Source organism: Rhinatrema bivittatum, chromosome 11 (genome assembly GCF_901001135.1).
Source record: "Rhinatrema bivittatum chromosome 11, aRhiBiv1.1, whole genome shotgun sequence".
NCBI classification, from domain to species: Eukaryota; Metazoa; Chordata; class Amphibia; order Gymnophiona; family Rhinatrematidae; genus Rhinatrema; species Rhinatrema bivittatum.
This window is the reverse complement of record NC_042625.1, coordinates 33,580,052-33,601,870: the sequence shown is the minus strand read 5'-3', so window position 1 is coordinate 33,601,870 and position 21,819 is coordinate 33,580,052. Positions and strand designations below refer to the sequence as shown.

The 21,819-nt window shown below is 42.1% G+C and overlaps 1 protein-coding gene across 1 annotated transcript in view; it reads left to right on the top strand.

Annotated features, from left to right (window-relative positions):
* The window catches only part of LOC115073142 (sodium-dependent serotonin transporter-like), a 66,209-nt gene that overhangs the window by 33,741 nt on the left and 10,649 nt on the right, over nt 1-21,819 (top strand). Inside the window, exons 5-9 of the mRNA XM_029571345.1 lie at nt 12,280-12,383; nt 15,369-15,496; nt 17,126-17,238; nt 19,346-19,477; nt 20,357-20,456. Of these exons, the coding sequence (XP_029427205.1) occupies nt 12,280-12,383; nt 15,369-15,496; nt 17,126-17,238; nt 19,346-19,477; nt 20,357-20,456 (577 nt within the window). The remainder of the gene's footprint in view (nt 1-12,279; nt 12,384-15,368; nt 15,497-17,125; nt 17,239-19,345; nt 19,478-20,356; nt 20,457-21,819) is intronic.

Genomic DNA, 21,819 nt, shown 5'->3' with positions numbered 1-21,819 from the left:
ACCCACCACAAACACTAGCTAATAGTTTATAGCTGGGATAAATAGATGTTGAACAAAACTGCCGATAAGGCAGAGCCCTGGGGAACACCAGACTTTAACCAAGACCATTGTGATAGGTCATTCCCAAGTTTCACCTGTTATGAATGATTACTAAAATATGCTATAAACCAATTCAGTACATTTCCTGAGATGCCACATTCTTGCAAATGGTGCCAGAGAATGGCATGATCAACTAAAGCTGAAGAAATGTCCAATGAGACAAGCAGAAATTGATGCCCGCTATCCAAGCCTCTTCTGATGATATCAATTAAGGACAATCAAAGGAGTCCAGTATTCCACTGAACGCATGAAGCCAAACTGATGAGAATCCAGTATTTTTTTCTTCTCTATAAAATCTATCAATTGTTGGAGGATGGTACTCTCAATAATTTTAGAAATAAAAGGCAGAGAAGAAATAGGCCTATAATTGATTAAGTCAGAAGAATCTAAACCATGTTCTTCAAAAGTGGTCTTACTACTGCTGTCAGAAAAACAACCTGACTGAAGGGATTTATTGACAATAAATGCCAATGAAGGAGTAATAACATTTTTAGCAATCTTAAAAAAAGCAATTGAGCAATTACTAGAAGGACAAAAAGCATTGTTCATTGAAGAAATGATCTTATCTACCTCCATCTGGGAGACATCAGAGAAAGATGTCCAGATTGAACAAGATGGAGTAATAGTATCATAATACCATAAAGGAACATCAGAGAAAAAAACTCAAAAAAGCTTCTGCAGATGGCACATCAGCAGGAGATGATGAAACTTTTAAGATACACGTGAGATTCTTGGCTAGTTTAAATAGTGCCTTAGGGCTATAACCAATTTGTCTGATTATTACAGAGTAAAAATTCCTTTTGGCCTCTAAAATTTTTGATTGATATTTGGATAAGAGGAGTTTAAAATTGGGTGCACCACTTGACGATGGAGCCTTCTGCCACAAATGTTCATGCTTTCTAAGAGACTTCCTTAAAAGAATGAGAGCAGGAGTAAACCACAGCTGAGATTTCTTATTAGTGCTAGTAATGGGTCTAAGAGGGGCAATGGAATCAATCACCAAAGTAGTTGAGTCCATCCACCAAGAGATCAAGTCGTCTATATTATCAGACAAAGAGGAAGCTAAAAAAAAACTGCATGCCTTCAATAAACTGAGAACTATCAATATGGCCATGACGTACTTGAGATTTAGACAATCTGAAGACATCAGGAGCAATAGGCCAAGTAAAAGAAAATTTAATTAGGGAATGATCTGACCATGGAATTTCTTCAATAGACATTGAGTCTAAACTATGTTGTCTACAGGAATCATTAACAAAAATGAGTTCAAGGGAGTGACCCTGCTGATGGATAGAGGTGTGAACCAACTGAGACCAACCTAATTAGAGAGAATATCCAAGAATAAACTACAATAGCTTGGTTGAGGAATAGAATTAAGTGGTAAATTAAAATCTCCAGGTATGATCATATTATTTAAATTTGCTTTAACTGAGAGTAACTTTTAAAAAAAAGGGGGGATAAATTAGCCTGTAATAATTTAGGGGAACAATATATGAGACAAATGGAAAAACCAGTGATACAAAGAACCAATGTTTCATATGGTGAATCCTTACTTATATTCTCAAATTTGGGATTCCAGCTTTTCTCATATATAATCAACAGACCCCACCTCTACTTTTTTTCTAGGTTGAGAAAAAACAAGCATAGTTGGTTAGACAAATTTGCTTGAAAATGCTAGCATCTGAGGCAAGTAACCAGTTCTCAGTGATACCAAAAAATCTGGTTGTTCCACTTGAATTAGATCAAAAACTGATATTTTTTTTTGTTAGCTTGAATATTAATCAGCATGATCTTAGCATCAACAAAAGCAGGCACACAAGATTTAACAGAAGGTGCAATGTCAATCAAACAAGATGGCCAACAAAGCATACAAGGTTGTTTGACACTTGCAAGATCATCATGTCTACCCTAGCCTATAATTACTGGATAGTGCAACTCACAGTCTTTGAAATATCCACAAACAGCTGAGCAGGACCCATTGCCTTCTTGGCACTTATCACATATGTTAAGAAACAGATTTAGGATTTTGCCACCTGTAGGTAATGTTGGTGCTGTCATCCTCTGCAACCTCCCCCCCCCCCCCCCCCCCCACACACACACACACACACATACACACCAACATTGGACAAAAGAAAGTGAAAGGTCTAAAGCACAGGTCCACAGTTTTCTGCAGCTGCTCAGGGTAAAAAATGAGTGGAAAAAATGAGAAAATTATGAAGCAAATATGCAAACATTTCCATCTTTTATACTACATTATAAAAATAGTTTTCCAGACTTCCTTGTGTCTCTAATTTATTTTCTTGGAACAGGGGGAAGAAAAGAGATCTCATATATCAGTACTATAGCGAGGATAGGCATGGAGAGAATGAGAGGAGGAAGAGGAAGAGAGGAGGATAAGGAATGGGGTGAAGAAAATGTGAAGAGTCTGGAGAGGGAGGAGTATGAGAAGGAAAGCAGACTAGGGATGGGGAGGCTGGGAGATGGGGGAAGAGCAGGAAACCGGGACGGGGAACCAGAGGAAGAGAGAGGGAGGATCTGGGATTGAGAATTGGAAAGAGGGAGCAGGAGGGGTTGAGGAGTGGGGAGTGGGGAGTGGGTTCCAGTATCTGAAGAGAAGGGAGAGAGAGGAAGAAAGGGAGGTTCCAGGATCTGATGGATAGAATCTGAGATCAGGATCTGAATTGCAGGTGGGGAGATATTGGAGGGAGGTGTCCTTACCATACTTCAGTCCTACTCCCCCTTACATCCCCTCTCACTCTAACCACCCACTCAATCTGACATATGCATAAAAACCAATCCCTTCTCTTTCACACATATATATATATATTTATTTATATTATTTTGTATAGCGATATTCTGATAACAATCATAATGGTTCACAGCATAAATATAAATAAAATCATATAAAACATAAAAACTACAAAACCACACAAGTATTACAATTAATATATCCTAACCTAAAAATAAAATAAAAATACAAATAATTCAATAAAACAGATAAAATATGCAATCAAAATTCATAAAAGCAACATCAAAACAAAAGCCTCACCTTCTCATTCAAAAAAACAGCTCCAATAAAAATTGGACTGCTTTAAATTGCTTGTCTAACTAACCAGGTTTTAAAATCTTGATAATTGGACTGTAGTCTTAACTCAATTGGAAGGGCATTCCATAATTTAGACCCAGCTAAGGATACTGCTCTTTCCCTGACTTTGCTCAAATGGACAGACCTAACCGAAGGAATAGTTTAAAAACCTTTATTCGCTGATATAGATTACGTTGTGGAGTATGAATACATAAAGATGTATTTAACGATTCTATTTTCTCATTATGTATTGATTTGTGTATTAGATAAATGACTTTATTCAAAATTTTATCGGTAGCTAATGCAATTCTATCAAGGTGGGTGTAATATGATCATATTTTCTTTTACCAGTTAGGACTCATGCAGCTGCAATCTGTAATACCTGAAGAGGTCTTAGGATACTATTAGGAAGACCTAACAGGAGAGCATTACAATAATCCAACTTAGAAAAGATCAAAGTCTGCAACACGATCCTAAAGTCACTAAAATATAAGAACTATAAATATAAGAAATATATTGCACACTAAACATAAACACAGAAAAAATGCATCACTCTCTAAAAATATACACAAATCCTCACTTATCACACTACACATACGTTACACACACATCCTAGACTACATTCACACACCACACACTAAACCTAAATGCAAAAAACACTCCACACAGTGAACATATACACACTCCATACACAGAAAACAAACATTGATTTCACATTTGAAAACCCTATTGAATCTCTGACTGTATTTGTTACCTCAGCAAACAGCTGTCCTTGAACATAAAGAGTGCAGTTTTGTCTGGCATGAGCTCTGCAGCAGATCAGAGATCTGAGAGTAATGAGTTCATTATCTCAGAACACAGGGGCTTGCAAGACAAGCTCTTGGAAATGTAAATCTTTAATTGAATCACACATCTCATTTGCCATTGGGTTTTGTTTATGCTGTGTGCCCACCCCTTTCTGCTCCTTTCTGATGCTCCCTTTCAATGGACTTCCTGCCTGGTAATTACTGCCAAGCTGCACTCAAGGATGTTTATAAAGCATAATCAGTGATGTACTTTCAAATTAAAATGTTAAATAACAAATGCAAATAGCAGACAATCCATCAGCTGACCTTTCTGTCCTGTCTCTCTGGTGGGAGAAGTTTCTGATAGTTTTTGATTTTCTTGGTTTATCTCTGCTCGCTGACTACATTCCCACCTGCAATGGCTGAAGGGCAGATTTGTTCTTTCTGGGCTCAGGAAGAGGACAAACCTTCACCTCTGAAGAGCATTAATGAGGGGGATAGGTATTTTCATGTTTGTCTGGTTCTGGAAACGGAGACATGAGGGCATTATTTAAATTTTAAAACTTTTTCTAAACACACCCCATGAAACATTTTATAAAAAATACTTTCACCTTTTTTTTACCCAAATCGGAATGGTGTTCTCTTTCCCCTTGGTGTCCTGTACAAGCACAGATTTTGGGTTCCAACCCAATTTCACTATTATGAAATCTAACAGATGTTTCTCAATTTTTTCTTCTGATTTCTAATAAAGTACCATTCCAGTCTAAGATGCAATAAGAGATGCTCCTGCCTGTCTTTCCCTATAGAAAGATTTCATAAGTAAGAAAGCTTAGGACACACAGATATCACTAAATGAGTCAGAGAGGTCCAAGAAATGATTGTGGGTTTCATTTTGGGAGAGTTTTAATTTCCGTTTCTGTTGCAGGTCAGCTTAACCAGTCTAAAGCCAAACTTTATCGTGGGTAAAGGACTTGCAGGATAGGCAGAGGGTGAAAGTGTTGATGCCTAGAATCAGTCTTGCTAATTTTGCATCCAGTCCTTTTGAGTCAAGAAGAATTAATTTAAATTCATAAGAGCCATTCGCACCAGTGAATGCATGGGGTTTTATACCACTATATATGTAATATAACTGATATATGATAAGCTATATTATTGAGAATGCCTAAATACACCATTCTTGGTGATACATTGCTTTTCTATTCAACACTGAACCAACAGCACATTTCTGGTGTACACAAACTAGTAAGAGAGGTCAGTGGTGATTTTCTACCAGGTTCCCAAGCTGGAACCTTTCTAAACTTGTTTTCTTTTCCTTATTGGGAAAAGGTGAAAGGTGGAGGCAGCAGCTGTTGTAACAGTGTGCCTGTGAGTAGGTGTTACAGGCTCACTCTGTGTGGGTGTGGTAAGACACAGGCTAGTATTCCCCAGACAGCTATCCCAAAGAGATCTACTACCCCAGACACAAGACCAAGATCCTGCAGGCTCCCTTCCTGACAGGATTTGTTACGGCACTACATGCCATATTCACACACACACACACACACCGAGTCAGCATAACTGTGGATGTCAGGATAAGCAGGTTTTATTACTAATGCTAAATTATGTTCTAGAAGGTAACGCAGTAAGACTCCAATACAGATATAACAAAGACAATAGTTGCAATAATATAGTACAAATACTTTTCTTACAATTATTAGGATGGCAACTGAAGGTTCGGAATTCTTTCTCCCTGTCCCTCCCGCCTCTGTTTGTTATAACTTTTATGACTGCACATCTGAAACCATGTTTTGAGAGACACATATAATTTTCCAAATCACACTGTCTTTCTCTTGCAATTCTAACTCCTTCATCATGGAGCCTGCACATTTAGTGTTTTCTTCTCCTATTCATACAGTTGTTTTACAGTCCCATGATGTGGGTCAGTGTGAGAACACTGAGTCCAATGAGGCCCATCTTCTGAAAACATCTTAAGCCAAGCTTGTCAGGCTTAGGCCAAGCAATCCTATTAGAGTAGGAAATCGTGCTGGTAGTCCAGTACTGGCTGATGCAAAGAAGCAGATCCCCTTGAAATAGATCTAGCTGACTAAACACAGCACATCAAGGCATTGTTAACATAAATGAGGGATTTTAGTGTTCATCTTTTTTATAAGCACATCTTCTAATCTAATCTTAGATTTATATCCTGTCCTTTTACTTCCTTACAACCATCCAGAGTAGTTTATTACAAATAGAAATACAATTTTGTAAATATAGATTACAAAAGACAACATTAAAAATTAAATTCTGAGGAGGCTCTTCAAGATGGCCGCCGAGTGAGACGCGCAGCAAGTTAGCTCCCGCTGTGTGTTACCTTCTACTCAAATTTCCTCAGTTGAAATGCCTCACACAAAAAGAAAGCCAGGCTAAGGGGGGCAGTTACTAGCTCACCCTCCTTAGACCCGTCTCAGCCTCTCATCGAGGGTTTCCTTGCTGCGAATTCGGCCGAAGCAATGGAAGGCTTGGTTGCTGGGGGTTCGGTCACAGAGCAGTTACCGTCCCCCTTGACCTTTGATACAACTTTAAGCCCCGGAACGCCAAGCAAGCCCTACCTGCCATACCTTGAAAGTCTGTCAAGTTCGACGGCTACAGCGTCTACCCCTGAGGAGATTCGGGGAGGAAGGGAGGTAGTGCGATGTGAGAAATTGCTGGAGGTGCATCAAGGGACTCAGGTGGGGAGTGGAGAGACGCCTGAAAATGCTGGAGACAGCGTGGATCGATCTTCCCTAAAGGCCTCGCTATTTTCGGAAGTTGCTTCCATGATGCAAGAAACAGAAGTGGGCAAGGGAACTGTTGCGGGTGGAGGTAGAGCCCAGGATAATGTTCTAGATATGGGATTTCGAATACAGAGACCAGCGGTATTGTCTATGGAAGATATTTGGTTTATGGTTTTGAGGTGTTGGAGTGGATTCTTGGGTACTGCGGTGATGACCACGCCCAAGGGGAGGAGCCCTGTGAGGAGCCGCATAACTAGGCTAGACTTGAGACATACAAACAGAGATTTGTCTTTTATTATACAGCTTGAAGATACCACCAGAGGTGGCAGTAGTGAGGTGATCCAGTAGTAGCAGTCCAGGGACCCTCGGCAGAGGGGACCCATCTCACTATCGGGCCGATACAGTACAGTGCCCTCCGACGGAGCGCACAGTTAACCCACCATTGGACGTGCGTTTTCCCTTACCCCTTATTCAGTAAGGGGCCGAAAACGCGCGTCCAACCCGCCGAACCTAATAGCGCCCTCAACATGCAAATGCATGTTGAGGGCGCTATTAGGTATTCCCGCGCCATTCAGAAAACAAAATGTGCAGCCATGCCGCACATTTTGCTTTCAGAAATTAGCGCCTACCCAAAGGTAGGCGCTAATTTCTTCGGGCATTAGGAAAGTGCACAGAAAAGCAGTAAAAACTGCTTTTCTGTGCACCCTCCGACTTAATATCATGGCGATATTAAGTTGGAGGTCCCGAAGGGTAAAAAAAGTAAAAAAAAAATAAAAAATTTGAAGTCGGCCCGCAGCTGTCAGGTCGAAAACCAGATACTCAATTTTGCCGGCGTCCGGTTTCCGAGCCCGTGGCTGTCAGTGGGCTCGAGAACTGACACCGGCAAAATTGAGCGTCGGCTGTCAAACCCACTGACAGCTGCTGCTCTGGGCCAAAAGGAGGCGCTAGGGATGCGCTAGTGTCCACAGCGCCTCCTTTTGCCCGTTTCTACCGCCGGGCCTAATTTAAATACTGAATCGCACAAGCGGACTTTACTGAATCGGCCCGAATGGTAGGTGTTAGCAGCACACGATGGTATAGCGAATTCTGGTTGCAGGTTCCCAGTGCAGGTTCCCAGTGCTGAGCTGTGGATGAGACAGACTGTAGATGAGACATACTGAATAAAGATTAGATTACTCACTAAATTGGTAGCTGTATAGATGTAGATCCCAGCAGGCAGAAGTAGTCGGATTACAGGCACCAAGGCAGGGAGCGCAGGCCCTCGAGGAGCGAGTACCTGGTATCCCAGATAGGCATCTGAAAGAAAGCAAAGGGCCCCTGAGGACCGGGTATCTAGGTTAGGTGAAATACCCTGAAGGGCAGAGAGAGCTTCTAGCGGCAGCACAGAAGCGGCAGAGTAGCTCAGACCGGAGGCATTCCAATCCAATCCAATCCAGTTCTTGCTAACTCGATTTGTTAGCAAACGAAGGGCAGGCTAAATACCCGGATGGCGTGACGACACTCGAGGGGGACGCCCCCGAGGTTCCCGCCATGACGTGGATAAAAACGTGGGTGGCGTGCATGCGCGCACCCTAGGAGACCCTCAGGAGAAACATGGTGTGAGGCTTTGCCATAGCCGTTCCGGGGACGCTGGAGAGAGCGGCATGCAGACGCAGCAGTAGCCATCTTCCCAAGGCTAGCGGGGAGAGCAGAGAGAAAGGTGAGGCACAGAGGTCAAAGCCGTCTGAGACCAACAATTTGGACAGTGCTAAAATCGATTGAAACTTCGGTAACTTCAATTTCTCAAACTGTCCTGGAAACTAAGAACCAAGTAATAGTAAATACAAGCCTGATTTCAACATTTAACCAGAAAGTGGAAATTGTGGAAAAAGGATTGCAATAGTAGAGAAAGTTCAACAGAATTTAATTCAATCTGAGGCAATTAATATTGGAAACTAGAGAATATAGAAAATGTATTAAGGTCTCACAATCTAAGAATATTAAATTTCCCAGTGATTGATTTAATCTCTCCACTGGATTTATTCAGGACATATGTACGCAGGTGTTAAAAATTCCTGAGGCAACAACGCCAGTTATTACCAAAGTCTATTACTTGCCCCAAGCAGTAACGCCTGGTGAAGATGTACCTAGAGTAAGTCCAGGGATGGAGATTTCTGAATTATTGGAGTTATCGCAAGATACAGAGATTACCAGACGAAAACCTTTACTGGTTACTTTTGCTTTTCTAATGGACAGAAATAATGTTCTGAGGCTTTTCTTTCGAATAGACTGAGTCTATTTTATGGCCAGAAACTTTGGCTATATCCGGATGTTACAAAATCTACTCAGACACGTAGAAAACATTTCCTTGCTATGTGTATGGATTTGATTCAACTTGGAGCAAGGTTCCTGCTACAATATCCATGCAAGCGCTCAGGAAGATTTCAAAATGTAAATCATGTGTTTTTTGATCCCAATCATCTGAGAACATTCCTGGATGCGCACCCAAGGAACACCCCCAACTAGCTTGGCCTAAGAAAAGGGAACTCGAATCGTCCACTCTACGTCCAAGTTTTTTTTGGGTAGCAATTGCATGGGATTAAAATTATACTTACTCTCTTACTTGAGCCTCCTTTTATTTAGGTGCATAAATGTTAGATTTCTTCCGGAACATTAAGGGGCAGATTTTCAAAGCCCTATGCACATAAATCCAGGAGTATTTACGCGCATAGGGGGGGGTTATGCGCGCCAAGCTTATTTTCAAAAGGCCCGGCGGTACGCGTAAAGCCCTGGGACGCGTGTAAGTCCCGGGGCTTGAAAAAATGGGCAGTCCGGGGGTGGGGTGGGGTGGGGCGGTCTGGGCATGGCATGGGCGTGGCCAGAGGCTCCTCCACGGCTGCTGGGCCAGGGGATCGCACGCTGGCACTAGTGTACACCCCTTTGTGTACGCTGACCCCTGCCTAAGGATTGTATTGTATTTCCTATATCATGTACTGTAATCTTGTGAAATGTTTGAAATTCATGAAAAGAAAAAATTAAAAAAGAAATGTTAATTCTTAGGTATATGTTAGGATCCCCAGTCGTGTGAGACCACGACTGGGACCCCTCACCTGGGCAGGCAGGAGGCCCATTCCTGCTCCCCTCCATCGTTGCTTCCTGTTGCCAACGCCGACTGCCACCACCGCTGCCTGCTCATGCGACGCTCCCACACGCTGCTGACACTGAACTCCGCGCCCAGTCCTCTAGGCATGCATGTGCCTCTGATTGGAATTTAAAGGGCCAATGGCGGGAAAGTTCCCCGTGGCCTGGGAAGATGGTCAGGCAGGGTGGGTATATATGCCCTGTCCTGCCACCACCACCTCACCTCAGTAACGGGTCCTGCTCATCCATTGTCTATGAGTTGTCTGCATTCCTGATCCCTGCCTTGGTTCCTGCATTCCTGATTCCTGCCTTTTCTCCTGCTCCTGACTCCTGGTTCCAGTGTTCCTGTTCCTTGCCTCCATTTCCCGCCATGCTCCTCTGCCCTTTGGACTGATCTCTTGGTTCTGACCCTGCTTCTCCTGACCCTGCTTGACCTCCTCCTGCCCTGACTCTTGCCTGGTGCATCAACTCTGCTTGACCTCCGCCTGCCCTGACCTTCCGTCTGGCTTCTAGTCTCTGCTTGTTCGCTGCCTACCCCGAGCTCTGGCCTGTTCCTGTCTCCTCTCGTCCGCTGCCTGCCTCGACCCTTGATCCATCCAACTCTGCTTCAGCTTCTTGTCTTCTGGTTCCACACCTTGAGAGACCTGCGCCTAAGTCCTGCTGGCCCCGGTACCCAAGGGCTCAACCTGTGGGGAACGAAGGCTGGTATAGGTGAAGGTCCAGTTGGGACGCCTCCCAATGACGAGGACCAACAGGGGTCCTCTTTGGTGGTAGCAACAACCTCATCTCGGCTCAAGGGTCCACCTTTCCAACAGTATATATATAATTCATAAGCAATACATAAACAATTTCATAAATACAGATTATAAAATACAAATATATTTATTTAAAATATTTATAGTCCACTTATAATAATAAAATCATGCTAAGCAGATTATATAAGTAACATAACAGTAATAAAACACAAACAAAACACATAAAACCCATTACAAATGTATCAAACATCTGAATAAAATAGACCACATATCTATCATACAACATATTAAAAATATACACATTAAAAAATACAGTTCATATATGTGTATATAATTAAAAAAAATCAAAAACAATTCATAAAGAATGCAATAAATAAAAATAATAAAATAACAATCAGAACAGTCAACTGACTCTCACATCCTACTTTCACTTCTTCTGATGTGGATCCAGGGTTTTGACTTGTTTAACCAGTGGGTTGAAATCGAAATAGAGGTTTGGGCTTGAATACTTTGATCTGTTTATCTCTATTATAAATTTTGTTCCTTTTATTTTGCCATTGAGTCTTTGAAGATCTCCATAGCTTTTCTGCACAAAACACTGTAGCGGAGATGAGCAAGCCCTGGCAGAAGGCAGCAAAGCAGAACTTTGATAATGTTAAGCTCTCTTTACAATAGGTAGATGTGAACCCTATAGTTTGTTCTTCCATCAGTCATATTTAGAACCTCTAATAGTGGAATGACCTAGCGACTCACTTGGTAAGTGTGATGCTCTCCCATGCAGAAGATCCCCAGGATGGGTTTTCCACGCCCCAAGTTGGCCAGAACTGGAGATGATGCAGATGCAGTATTTATAGCCCCAGAAGGGGAGGGAGTCATGGCCCTTGCCTAAGGGTCCATCCACAGAGAATGTTGCATAGATACAGTCCATATAGGTGTTCATAAGTAATTTTTTTTATTATTTATACAAAAATGGCAACTCCACTGTTATCATCAATATTTTTCAAGGGGACTTATGTGTAGTCAATGGACTTATGTGTAGTCAATGGACTACACATAAGTCAGAAGGGAATACAAAACAGAGGAAAAAATCTTCAGGTACTTGCAAATGAAGGCTCATGACACCATATTCCAGCCTGATTCCAATTAAGATGAAAGCACAAAAGAGGAGGAAGAAACTGACAGCAGGAAAACAAACAAAAGGAATCTCTTTGAAGTGCCTGGAAAGCAGAATATCAATATAAAAAACTGCAGTTCTTTCTTTAGTTTTACCTTACAATAGCCTCTTTTATTGGTCTCTGTGCACTGCCACGGTGCTATAAGTGATGTTGGTTGATTAGAACTCAGAGCTGGGGGGGGGGGGGGGGCACATAACATATCCTGAACTTCTGCTTGCTTTTTATTATTAGGTTTTACCTTACAATAGCATCTTTTATTGGTCTCTGTGCACTGCCACGGTGCTATAAGTGACGTTGATTAGAACTCAGAGCTGGGGGGGGGGGGCACATAACATATCCCGAACTGCTGCTTGCTTTTTATTATTAGGTTTTACCTTACAATAGCCTCTTTTATTGGTCTCTGTGTACTGCCACGGTGCTATAAGTGACGTTGGTTGATTAGAACTCAGAGCTGGGGGGGGGGGGCACATAACATATCCTGAACTGCTGCTTGCTTTTTATTATTAGGTTTGGGTTGATGCTGCAGCACAGATTTTCTTCTCCCTGGGCCCTGGATTTGGAGTTCTCCTGGCTTTGGCCAGCTACAATCAGTTTAACAACAACTGTTACAGGTAAGAATCCGTTTGTTAGCTCAGAATCAGAGCCTCACAGCCTGGGTACAACACCAGCTTAATTCTTCCTAGGGAAGATCATTCCACTTTTTTTAATAGCAACATTAGTGGTGTTAAGGGCTTTGTCGATGCAAATGGGCAGGACGTTTCCTGTAAATCCTAAGGCACTGAAAAGAAAGGAATTTAATATTCTGTTATCCTATCAATGTCAACCATGTTTGCAATGAGGAGATACTTTTATGAATAATATGTTTTTTAAATCTGGATCTTTCCTCCTACTCCGTTGGGCCTCCAGCTCAATTGGCGCTAGGACTGGGTTATGCCAATGGGAGCCTTCATTCACAATTATCCAGAGACATTTTCTTTTACTATTTTATACCTCCTATCCCTCTCCCCCCCCCCCCCCCCCCCCCATGTACTTAGTCTGGTCATTTCAGGACCCCTGCAAGCATGGGCCTAAATCTGGCCACTAGGTATCACTCCTGATTGGTGACCACAACTACCTCCTCACCCTAAGTCTCTGAACAGTACCTCCGCAGCATCCCTGGCCCCAGCCGACCCAGGGAGCAGGAAATCTGCCTCTAGGACCAAACCGGGCACCTTCCACATGGCTGTGCACAGCACTGCCACTGAGCCACCAGGCTGGACACTTTTAGAAGAATTTAGCACATAATCGGTGCAAAGGTATCATAAAGATCTTAGTACATCCGCAAGGCAATTCCTTTGACATTGGACATAGGAGACAAAAGGTTGAATGATATCACTGTGACTCTCATATCCACAGATACTTATACTTCATTATTTCCATCAAGGGCCCCACCCAAAAAAAGGAGAAAAAAGGGAAAAATATTTCAAAACCAATATAAATTTTTTAAAAGTTTGTAAAAAAAAACAGACATGACCATGTTTCAGCAAAATAATTGCCTGTGTCAGGGAGAATAAGGAAAACCAAAATGAAAATTGCAACTCGATTAAAGACCATGATACAAGTCCAATTCAGTCTGTTTCAAAGAAAACTCACAGCCATTATTTACAGAAATTACATTTTAAAAAATCTCTATATAAGCTGACACCTTTTTATTGCACTAACTTAATACATTTCTCAACTAGCTTTCGAGAGCTAATTTTCTCTTCTTCAGGTCAGAATTCAAATAAGTAAACAATGACATTTACCAGGAAACATAAAGCAGTGTAGTTGCAATAAGTGAACCTTAAAAGGCCTTCCAGTGATAGGGGGAAAGGGAGATCAGAAGGTGACAGGCAGTAGAATCCTTTGGCTCATAAGGTAATAGGAAACCTAGGTCTTTGTTGAATCTTTTTTTGTCAGTTCCAAAATGTCTGGTCATTTCGACTTTCAAAATCTTACATTCATGGATTGTTTTACATTTTCCTTTCATTATCCTGATCATAAGGGCATTGATGCAGTGGTCAGGTTCCGAAAAATGCTGGTGTGGCAGTTGCTACCCTTAACCAATAAGCATCGATGGTGTTAATGCAACTCCATCACTGTTCTCTACTTCAGCGGCAGTGGGAAAAGGGGAATTGGATTCAGACAGCAACCAACGAGGGCCCCAACTTTTAAGGTTTGGGGAACAAATACACAGGGGTAACTTGCCAATGCGGTGTTTACTACTCTTAGGGCCAGATTTTAAAAGCCCTATGCATGTAAATCCAGAGAATTTATGTGCGTAGGGGGGTTACTAGTGCTGGGCCTATTTTAAAAAGGCCCGGAGACGCACGTAAAGCCCCCGGACAAGTGTAAGTTCCGGGGCTTTACTAAAGGGGCGGTCTGAGGGCGGGGCAGGGTGGGGCCAGAGGCCTCTGACACAGCGGGCATTGCTGCTGTGTCAGAGGATCGCATGCCGGCGGGCTGCCGGCACCCGCAACTTGTGCCTGCCCAGAGGTAGGCGCAAAAGGTAAGACAAAGATCAGGGGGGGTTATAGTAGGGCTAGGAGGGGGAAAGGTTAGGGGAAGGGGTGGGGAGGTCAGGCTAGAGAGAAGGAAACGGGGGAAGGCAGCACGGCTCGGCATGTGCAAGGTGCATAGTTGTGTGCACCCCTTTGTGCATGCCGAACCCCCATTTTATAACAGGCGCGCGCATGTTATAAAATCGGGTGTACATGTGCGCGCTGGGTAGTGCGCGCACATGTACACCTGCGCGCACCTTTTAAAATCTACCCCTTAATCACTAAGCCTGATACTTTTGATGCAACTCAAACATTGCTCTCTGCTTTCAGGGCAATGGTTAAAGGAAATTGGATTGAAACAGCATGGAGGATCCTGACTTTTACCATCTGGGAAACTGATAAGAATGGGGGTAATCTGCACAGTGCAGCAGATACTGGCATAAGCTTACTGAGCAGACTGGGTGGATCATTTGGTCCTTATCTGCTGTCATTTCTATGTTTCTAAGTTTGTTCCCTGCAAGCTGATTATTAGGAGAGGGGCTGGAGCAGGGGCTGGAGCAGGAACAGAAAGATGGCTGAGAATAAAGACAGGCATCCTCTAGCTTTCTTCAAAAAAAATTGATTTAAGACCTGGGAAAGCTTCAGCTGATCGTGTGGCAGGTTGTAAATTATGCAGCAACATGCTGGTTTTGTGGTTTCCCGTGCAGCCACAGGATCACGGGAGCCTAGGGGGCATTGGTAATAACAAAAGTGTCAATACTGGGTTACAGTTTTAGAGCACTCAGCCAAACTCCTCAAAATTCAACCAGAACTTACTTTTCTGTCCCTATCATGATTTTATAGACTCTTTCATGTACCGTGCAGCTTAATGTATAAACAGGCTTCATGATCAGGGTTTATTGAGCAATCACTTGGCATACACTACTGTTTTAGCAAATGAAATCTTTGCTCCAGAGTTATTGATAAATGTTTTAATGAAAAAGAATGCTGGGCCTGACGGTAGAGAGCAGTGAAATTTCACTAATAAAATCGGTTCCAATGCTGACACTTTCTCCATACTCACTTTATGCCTTCCAGAGATGCCATTGTAACCAGTGTGGTGAACTGTCTGACCAGCTTCCTGTCTGGTTTTGTAATTTTCACAGTGCTGGGGTACATGGCTGAAATGCGAAATGTAGAAGTGGAAGATGTGGCAAAGGATAAAGGTTTGTCTATGTATACATTCATCTTTTATTTATATTCCACCTTGCAGGCACTAAAGAGTGGATTGCATTCAGGTACTGTAGATACTTCCCTGTTCCCAGAATGCTCACAATTTAAGTTTCCACCTGAGGCTGAAGTGACTTGCCTATGATCATAAGAAGCAGCAGTGGGATTGAAGCCTTAGCTTCCTTGGCTCCCAGCCTGCTGCTCTAACCACTCGAGTGCTCTTTTACTCATGAAATACTGTATCTCAGCCCTCAAATGTTTGCTTCATACAATAGGATTTGTTAAAAAAAATGTCTATAGGAATGAAACAGGAGAAATGAGGCCAATATTTAAAATGGTACTTAACTGGATAAATACTACTTATCCAGCTAAGTGGTACCCCTGAATATCTGACTAGGGCTAGCGGGCACCACTTAGCTGGATAAGTGGCTTTAGTTGGATAAGTCAGGGGTAGGGAATGAATGTAATGAGGAGGAGTTTATTTATTTATAAAATGTGTACACCGCCCATCAACATTTCTGGTTGATTAACAATAAAACACTCGCAGATTGTTATACATAAAGTTGTAAAATATTTATACAACATGCTTTGAAAAATAGGGCCACCCACACAGAACACAATAGACAAAACATAGATCCTGCTTCTTCCAGTGCTCAGAATAGCACCATAAACAATAGAAACACTACATATAAAAGATAAATTAAAAGTCAAATAAAACAATAGACAAATAAAAACCTATCTCATTATTGCAACGAGGTGGCTTCAACACCCTCAACCTCCACAGGTCTGTCCTAAAGTTAGCTGAATTCAGTGATGCTTCTGCAAAATGCACCTTCCTCAGGGATAATCTGGATTCACAATCTGCTATACTTTCCCTTGAAGGCTAATCATGCTGAGATGATGCTCCCAACTTGGCTGCTTTTATTCATAAAAAGCCGAGTTCCAAAATTTAGGCACATAAATAAGGCACCTATTTTCAATCAAATTTAGGAGCCTGAATTTTCAGCTGAAAATTCACCTGAATTAAATACCTAAAACCTAGGTCCCTTAATTTAGGAAAATTATTAATTTGCCTAGATTTAGGAGCTTAAGTTAGATTCCTGGTACAAAAATCAGTGCTAAACAAATAGAGGGCAATATTCAATAGGACCTTTAGGGGTAGATTTTAAAACGTACGAGCGCATGTCCATATGTGCGCGGTTCCTGGCATGCACACCTGGACGCGGGTATTTTATAACATATGCGCGTCGGCGTGTGCATGTTATAAAATATGGTTCCTGTGCACATATGTGTGCCAGATTTTAAAATCCACGTGTGCATGTGCAGGTGGGTCGGGACTCGCACGCGCACAGGGGGGAAAAATCTTCAGCGATCCCCTTTGGGTTGCCGTTTTTTCTAAACAGTGCTGTCTTAAAGCCAGTCTTCTGTTCCCCATGAGTGGTTGCAGTGGGATGTTATGTTCTAAAGAAGGTGATGGTGCTGAGCATATTTATCAGTGAACTTAAACTAGTAAATCTTTTAGAGTGAGGACTTAAAATAGCTTAAATGCAAAGATTCTGTATAGAAGAGGTAAGGGAGTTAATTAAAATTCTGCTAATGCTGCTGATTATTTTTATGTTTGGTAGGACCAAGCCTTCTGTTTATCACCTATCCTGAAGCCATTGCTAACATGGTGGGTTCTTCGTTTTTTGCAATCATATTTTTTCTCATGATGGTAACCCTGGGATTAGATAGCACAGTAAGTAATTTTGTCTGATTCTGTCTCTCCTTTCATCTGTCTCTTGTATTTAGGTACATAGCAGACATGTTCATATTACTGGCTAAGGCCCTCTGCTGTCTTACTTTCTTTAATAGAAACAGGATTTCAATTAACCTTTTTTTTGTGGAAGAAAAGTATTCATTTTCCATGAATTGTGTATTTCCTCAAAAAGTGGAATCGTTGTTATTTTTGGTCCTAAAATATAAATATATTTCTAAATATGGACACATAAAATTTGTTCGTGTACAAAATATTAAACATACCTGAACATCTGTATACAAAGGGATATTGCAATATTTTTCCTGATTTTTCAGGGACATTAGAATATGACTTGTAATAGTGATCCAGTAACTTCCAGTCACTTGTAAATACCCAAATTGTGAGATTTAAACTCATGATCACTGCCAATTTATTTTTTTAATTTTGACTTTACAGTTTCCACTTCTTTGGCTTCCAGCTCAATCAGAACTGAACTCTGTAGGGCACAATGATCCTTCATTTACAACATCCTGGGGGCTTCCATCTAGTGTATATCCCACCCCCAACTCATTTAGCCCAGGTCTTATTGCGACAGTCCTCAGTAGGGGGACACGAACCAGGGTTCCCTCCAGAATTGTGCAATTGTGGCACTATATCAGGCCAATTGCATGTTGCCTGGGACTTCCTCCCCTCCCAGGGGCTGAGAATGCTGACTCCTCAGGCTACAGATTAGCTTTAAACACATCAATTATAAAGATATAGTTACTCTGGAGAAAGTACAGAGAAGGGCAACCAAAATGATAAAGGGCATGGAATGGCTTCTCTATGAGGAAAGGCTAAAGAGGTTAGGACTGTTCAGCTTGGAGAAAAGACAGCTGAGGGAGGTTATGATATAGGTCTACAAAATCATGAAAGGACTTGAACAGGTAAATGTGAAACAGATATTGACTCTTTTGGATAATACAAGGACTAGGGGGCACTCCATGAAGTTAGCAAGTAGCACATTTAAAACAAACTGGAGAAAATTATTTTTTACTCAACACACAATTAAGCTTTGGAATTCATTGCCAGAGGATGTGGTTAAGGCACCTAGAGTAGCTGGATTTAAAAAAGGTTTGGATAAGTTATTGGAGGAGAAGTCCATAAACTGCTATTAATCAATAGGGTATAACTACTGCTTGTTGCCGGCATTAGTAGCATGGGATCTATTTAATGTTTGGGTATTTGCCAGGTACCTTTGACAAGGATTAGCCATCTTTGAAGACAGGATATTGGGCTTGATAGACCTTTGGTCTGACCAAGTATGGCATATCTTATATTCTTATGTACATATTACTTATATAGGGCTATGAATGTTCATCTTACAAGTCTTGTCCCCCAAAAGATTCCTATATAAGATAATGAGGTGTAGATGTGGGAATGTCGTTATTGTCTCCAGGTTAACAGCTTTGGAATTACACCACTGGGTTGACCTGGGTGAGGAAGCAATCCTAATGGGCTAATACAATTCTGGCTTTCCCTATTGCATGAATGGAAATGTAGTCCTACTTTATGCATGCCATAAGGTAAAATAGGACCAGTGCAAGAGTATTTGGCCCCTTAGATGAATCTTTGGTTATGCTCCCTCCTCCCCCCAACTTATCTATTGACGGCAGCTCCAGCACAGTACTCCCTCCTACCGATGGCAGTGACTCCAGCACAAAACTCTCTTCTTCTGTGGTATTGGCTTAAGCACAGCACCCCTCTGGTCCTCACACTGGCTGGATTTTGCTGCCCCCAAAATGTTGGTGCGCTAGGTGACCATCTAGTGTGCCTAATGGAAGCATCAACCCTAGAGTAAAAATCAGAACCAAATCAGCCTGTTCGGGATGACCTGGGTAAGGGGGGCAACCTTAGCTGCACTGCGAAGCCAGAAACAATTAAAGTTGCAGCAGATATTAGAAGTTTCATCCTCGTCTTGTTCTAACTGGATTTGCACAAATGAGTAACTTCGAAGTTGCAGATTCATTTAGCAGTAATAAAACTGCTGCATTTCCTGAGAGTGTGTGTGGACCAGTGAGCTGGATAAGAGAGCCAATACAGACTGCTCTGTACGTTGTTCTTACAGTTTGGGGGTCTGGAGGCTGTGATTACCGCGGTGATGGACGAGTATCCTCATGTGCTAGGAAAACACAGGGAGCTCTTTGTTCTGGGCCTCGTTAGTCTCTGCTTTCTAGGTTCCCTCAGCACACTGACCCACGTGAGTATCATTCAAGGAGCAATAATGGCTCCGTTTCAAACTTCTGCACCAGAATGACCTAACAAGAAACACGTGTGAGTCACAGGAGAAAGCTTCTTATCGTTAATGCCCTAATAACGGTACAATTTTTAGTCTTTTGACCTGATAATTGTAAGAAATGCAAATATTTGTGTGATTCGAGGGCCTCGTACTATGCGTCACACAAACGATAGCTGGTCCCATTGGTTCTTCAAGGGGTAATACTTCAGTTGTATGCTATTTTTGAAGCTTGCAGTATAACAGATAGTGAGAAGGTGATTCCAGTCTGGTTTCCAACTCTTATTAAAATGGCTCACAGTGCATTCTGGTGCTTGTACTTCAGATTTTCTTACTGGACTACATGAATAGCAGTAGCAGCAGGGTTACACTTAACCTACAATGGGAAATATTTTACTTCCAAAAATGCTAATGTATAAAACTCCAAAAAACCATAGAAATGACTTTCCAAAATTATTCTATCTTCTCTACTATCTTTGGAGTCTTAACATTATTTAAACTTCCAAAGATAGGATACTACTGTCAGATTTCAATATATGGATTTTTTTTACAAACACCCTTGATACTGGAATCTGTTGAGATGGGCATTCAAAAGCTGGGTCTTTGCAAAAATGCCTTAGTACTTACAGAGCTATCTGGGAAGTATTGAGTTTACTCTTCCAGTTCAAATCATGACTCCTCGTTTCTATTTTTTGAATAGTTAGCCTCACAGAAAATGAAAATAAGTAAAAAGACTTCTTGTGGTTGCAGGATATTTGGAACCTGGAAATACAGAATAACCTCAAAATTCATACCTGATTCTGGTTCGGTTTATTAACGCTTTGCTTGTTCTTACAATTCCAGGGTGGTGCGTATGTTGTGAAACTTCTGGAGGAGTTTGGTGCCGGGTCCTCACTTATTTCTGTAGTATTTCTAGAAGCCATTGCTGTTTCGTGGTTTTACGGTGAGCAATTATTCAGGCTTAAAATGTCCATAGTGACCATTTGCACTGTGTAAATTGGTAAATGAACATCTGCCCTGTGTCCTTTCCACCAATTCATTGCACATTGTACTGAAAGGGGAAAAGATCCCGCCTACTCTACCCCTCACCCACCAACCCCATATCCTATTTTTCTTATAGACTGTAGATTGTTTTGTGAGTAAAGATTAAATTCTTATACCATTGTACAATTTATTTATCTTTAATTAAAAGGCACCTATTATTTTACCTTTGAGACTTCACATCTTTTCCCTTATTCTCCTCAAATGCTTATTTGTCTTGCTGTTTATCTTAGATTGTATGCTCCACAGAACAGGACTGTCTATGTGTAGCTAGCTGAACAGCACTGCATATACCTTGTAGTGCTATATAAACGTATAACAGTAGTGTTAGTAGCCATAGGGAACTAATTCCATGCCATAAGGGACAGGCTGAGCCAGTCCTGGTTTTAAGCACAGTGGGTCCATATACGTAATGAAGTAAAACAAAAGCCTGGCTTAACGTCCTTCATGATGTGATAAATGGCATGACAGTGAGTCCTTGGTGCTGTGGCGTAATTGGCGCAGCCTCATAGGCGAACCTACGAGGCCAATGTTGACAGCAGGTGATCAAGCCATGTGATGAGACAGACTGGAGCTTCACCTATACCAGCTGTTGGTGTTTGAGGTAGTTGTGGGTGGATCCTTGGGCTGGTGGCAGATGGCCACGCCCCCTGGGGGAAGATCCTGAGAGGGACCACCGGTCAGGCTCAGAGTATGGAGACAGACACACACTAGTTCTTTTATTAGACAGTATATGGAACCACCAGAGGTGGCAGTAGTGAGCTGGAACGCCCGGCTGGGCTGTAGTCCCTCAGATACTGGAACAGCGATCCTGGATAACTGAGCTGTAGAGAAACTAAATATAGTGAGTAGGCAGGGTATGCAGAGTTCATAACAGAACCTTGATGGTAACTCTCACACAATAGTCTCTTAGAAGCAGCCCAGGAGCTGGAAAAAAGTAGGCCCTCGAGGAGCAAGTACCTAGTTCCAGGGAATGCTCTGAGAGAGAGATGGTAACTCACTGGTGTTGTAGGCAGCGATGACTTCCTGGCAGAAGTGGTATTCAGCAGCAAGTCCGGGTATGTGAGCCCTCAAGGAGCGAGTACCGGTTCCAGACTGCAACCTGAAAGGCAAAAGAGAAACGAGGCCCCTGAGGAGCGGGTACCCCTGGTAAGTCCGAGGAGGCAGAGTAGCTAGGAGCGTAAGAAAACCTTTCCTTTCCTTTCCTTGCTAACTCGATTAGTTAGCGATTTCAGAGACCTTAAATATCCGGTGGAGATGACGTC